The sequence below is a fragment of the Alligator sinensis genome, unplaced genomic scaffold (genome assembly GCF_000455745.1).
Source record: "Alligator sinensis unplaced genomic scaffold, ASM45574v1 scaffold647_2, whole genome shotgun sequence".
Classification (NCBI taxonomy): Eukaryota; Metazoa; Chordata; order Crocodylia; family Alligatoridae; genus Alligator; species Alligator sinensis.
Window position 1 is genome coordinate 2,946,698 of NW_005841832.1, and position 2,827 is coordinate 2,949,524.

The 2,827-nt window shown below is 57.9% G+C and overlaps 1 protein-coding gene across 4 annotated transcripts in view; it reads left to right on the forward strand.

Annotated features, from left to right (window-relative positions):
* The first annotated feature begins 973 nt into the window (after positions 1 to 973).
* Positions 974 to 2,827, forward strand: part of PPFIA3 (PTPRF interacting protein alpha 3) — a 28,730-nt gene continuing 26,876 nt past the window's right edge. For 2 of the 4 annotated variants that reach the window (XM_025196321.1, XM_025196333.1), the window contains exons 1-3: positions 974 to 1,126; positions 1,341 to 1,452; positions 1,759 to 1,923. In XM_025196321.1, coding sequence (XP_025052106.1) covers positions 1,863 to 1,923 — 61 coding nt within the window. In that variant the 5' untranslated portion in view covers positions 974 to 1,126; positions 1,341 to 1,452; positions 1,759 to 1,862. The remainder of the gene's footprint in view (positions 1,127 to 1,340; positions 1,453 to 1,758; positions 1,924 to 2,827) is intronic. The other 2 variants (XM_025196322.1, XM_025196327.1) reach the window with 1 other exon arrangement.

Here is a 2,827-nt window from a genome sequence, read left to right on the forward strand (position 1 = left end):
ACCCCCAGTTCTCAGTATGGCTGCATCTGCTGCTCCAGCTCCTCTCTGTACAGTATTTATTTCCTCTCTATTTAAAGCCCTTCCCCGTACGTGAGTCAGAGCGAGTGTGAATCCGTGCGGCTGCCTTGCATGTCTGTGAGAACCAGAGGCAATGGGAATACCCCCTGGGCACACGCACATACATGTCTATATACACACACACACACACACACACACACACACACCTGTGCCCATCCCCAGAGGTGGCTGCACCTCTGTGCCAGGCAAGGGGGTACCCTTACTGTGCCCCCCCCCTCCCCCTGCCCAACTTTGAAAGTGAGTGCAGTGCAGTGAATGGCCACTGGGTGGTGAGAGCTGCAGTGTTCCCCACCACTGGTCGTGCCCCTCACTCCTGACCTGCTGCCCCCACCTTGCTCCCCAGCCCTGCCGGTGCCCCTCACTCCCAACCCACAGCTCTTTTTTTTTCCCCCAGCCTGGCTGGTGCCTCTCACACCTCAGACCATTTCTGTTACCCTGCCCCCAACCCCCTGTGACCCCTTCTGGAGCAGGGGACCCAGGCATCTATGAGCCTCCTGCAAGGGTGTAGCAAGCCCTGCTCAGCCCCCCACATATTAGCTGTGGGAGAAGGGGCCAGGCCTGGGAAGTGGGGCCCTGCCCCACTCCCCAGCGCTAACTCAATTCCCCACCAGGTGCCTGGTTTGGTCCAGCAGCTCTGGTGCCTGGGAAAGCGCTTGAAATTCCTAAGGGGGGGGGTGGAAGGGGGAGGGGTGGGGCCAGCAGCTGGGATGCCTGGGTTTTCTCCCCACTCTGGGAGGGGAGCAGAGCCTGTGTCCTGGCAAGCCAATACCTGGGCCCTGCAGATTGTGTTTGGATCGTGTCTCTGTGAATAAAGGTGTGAGCGAGTCCGTGACATACTGATCCCTGTCGTTTGTGTTGCCAGTATCTCATGTGACCTGCCGAGGCTGCAACACCCCTCTAGCAGGCTGGGCTGAGAGTGGAGTGTCCCCTGCTTCTCTCCCTCCCTCCCAGCTTGGCATCACCCAGGACCTGGAGCTGAGCAGGTTGGGATCCCCCACCCACGAGCCTTGTGGACCTCTGTGCATCTCCCCTGGGGAGGGACTTCCAGGTGCTGACAATGAACAGATCCTATGGAAACAGGGCTGGGACAGCCAGGGGCACTGGCTGCCTGGGAGGGGAGTTGCAGGGATAGGGCAATATCTTGCCTCCCTGAGTGGGCACCATGCCCAGGAAATGGGGGCACCAGCTGGCTGGAGGAGGGGAATATTTTTTGTCTGCTAGTTCCATCCAAAAGCTAACCCCCTTCCCTGCCTTCCCCTAAGCCTCATGGTAGTGGCCTGATGATCACCTGGGCATCCTTGTGTGCATTCATGCAACACTAGTTGGAGGAGGAGGGTGGCAAATGAACATCTGTATGCAACAAAGGCACTTGAGGTGAGCAGAGGTGCACTGTGGGAGTTCATGGGCCACTGCCATCCCACACTGCAGGGCTGGTGGTGTGTTTCCTTGTGTTGCACATGCTAGTGAATGGCTGGGGGCATCGGTCAGTTGTCTCCTGCCCCTTCTGGGGGGGCACCCCTCCCCACCCATCTTGTCCCCTGGCTTACAGGTTTCAGGCCTGGTTCTTGGCTTTGCTGAGGGGCGGGGGCTGGGTGGATGTTGTGGGGCAAAGGGACCCTGGCCTCTAGGGTGGGGATCAGACCAAGGCTTGATGCAGACTGTAAAGGACTGTTTAAGCAGCTGGAGCCGCAGGATCTCCTTACTGTCAGAAGAGTCTGCCCGTGCCATGAGGCTGCATGCGAAGGTGTGACACTATGTGAAAGCATGTGCTCTGGATCAGTGTCATGCTTGTGCCTCCTGCTGCTGTTGCTGCTTCTGCCCTCCCTGCCCCCAGAGCCCTTCCAGGTACATGTGTGCCCTGTGTGGTGGGGGTGGAGCAAGTCATGTGCGTGGAGGCCTCCAGCTTTCGTGGGTTTCATTGTGTTGTGCTCTATTTGTTGCACGTGTCTTGGGTTCTTGTGCATTGCATGTTCTGCATGTTGCACGTGTCTTGGGTTTCTGTGGGTTGCTCCACTGTTCTGCATGTCACACATGTCTTGGGGCTCCTGTGGGTCACACTGTGGTGTATTCTGCGTGTCACGTGTCTGACTTGGGCTCTGGTGCATCACGCTTTGGCATATTCTGCAACATACATGTGTCTTGGGCTCTTGTGGATCACACCTTGGAGTGTTATAGGTGTCAAGCATCTCAGGCTCTTGTGGGTCACATCATGGCGTGTTCTGCCTGATACACACGTGCCTCACTCTTGTGCATTGCACCATGGAGTGTTGTGCATTTGGTGTGTGCAGGCTGGTGTGTTTCTCTGCACCAGGGCTGCTGATCCACCATCTTCCCAGGCTCCTCCTGCTGATCTGTGTGACACAGCAGTGCACTTGTGGACATGGGGCAGTGGGGTGTGGAGCTCTCCAGGGTGGCACAAAAGTGCCTGTTTCTCCTGTGGGGATGCAAGTGTGTTCTGGTGTTTCATGGGCTACTGCTAACCCCCACGGGGCCTGGTGTGTCCTTGTGTTGCATGTGCTAGTGAACCTCCTGTGCTGGCACGACCTGGTGTGCTTCTGTTGTGTGGCATGTTTCTGCGGCCTGGAGTGTGCCCATGGTGTGGTGTTTGTCTGTGGTCTGGTGTGTGCCCATCACGTGGCGCGTAGCCATGGTCTGGCGTTTCCCTGGGTTGCACGTGTCCGTGGCTCTTCGTGCACGCCCTGGTAAAGGCGCTGGTGGCCTCCTGAGCCAGGAGCACCCACTCCCCCGC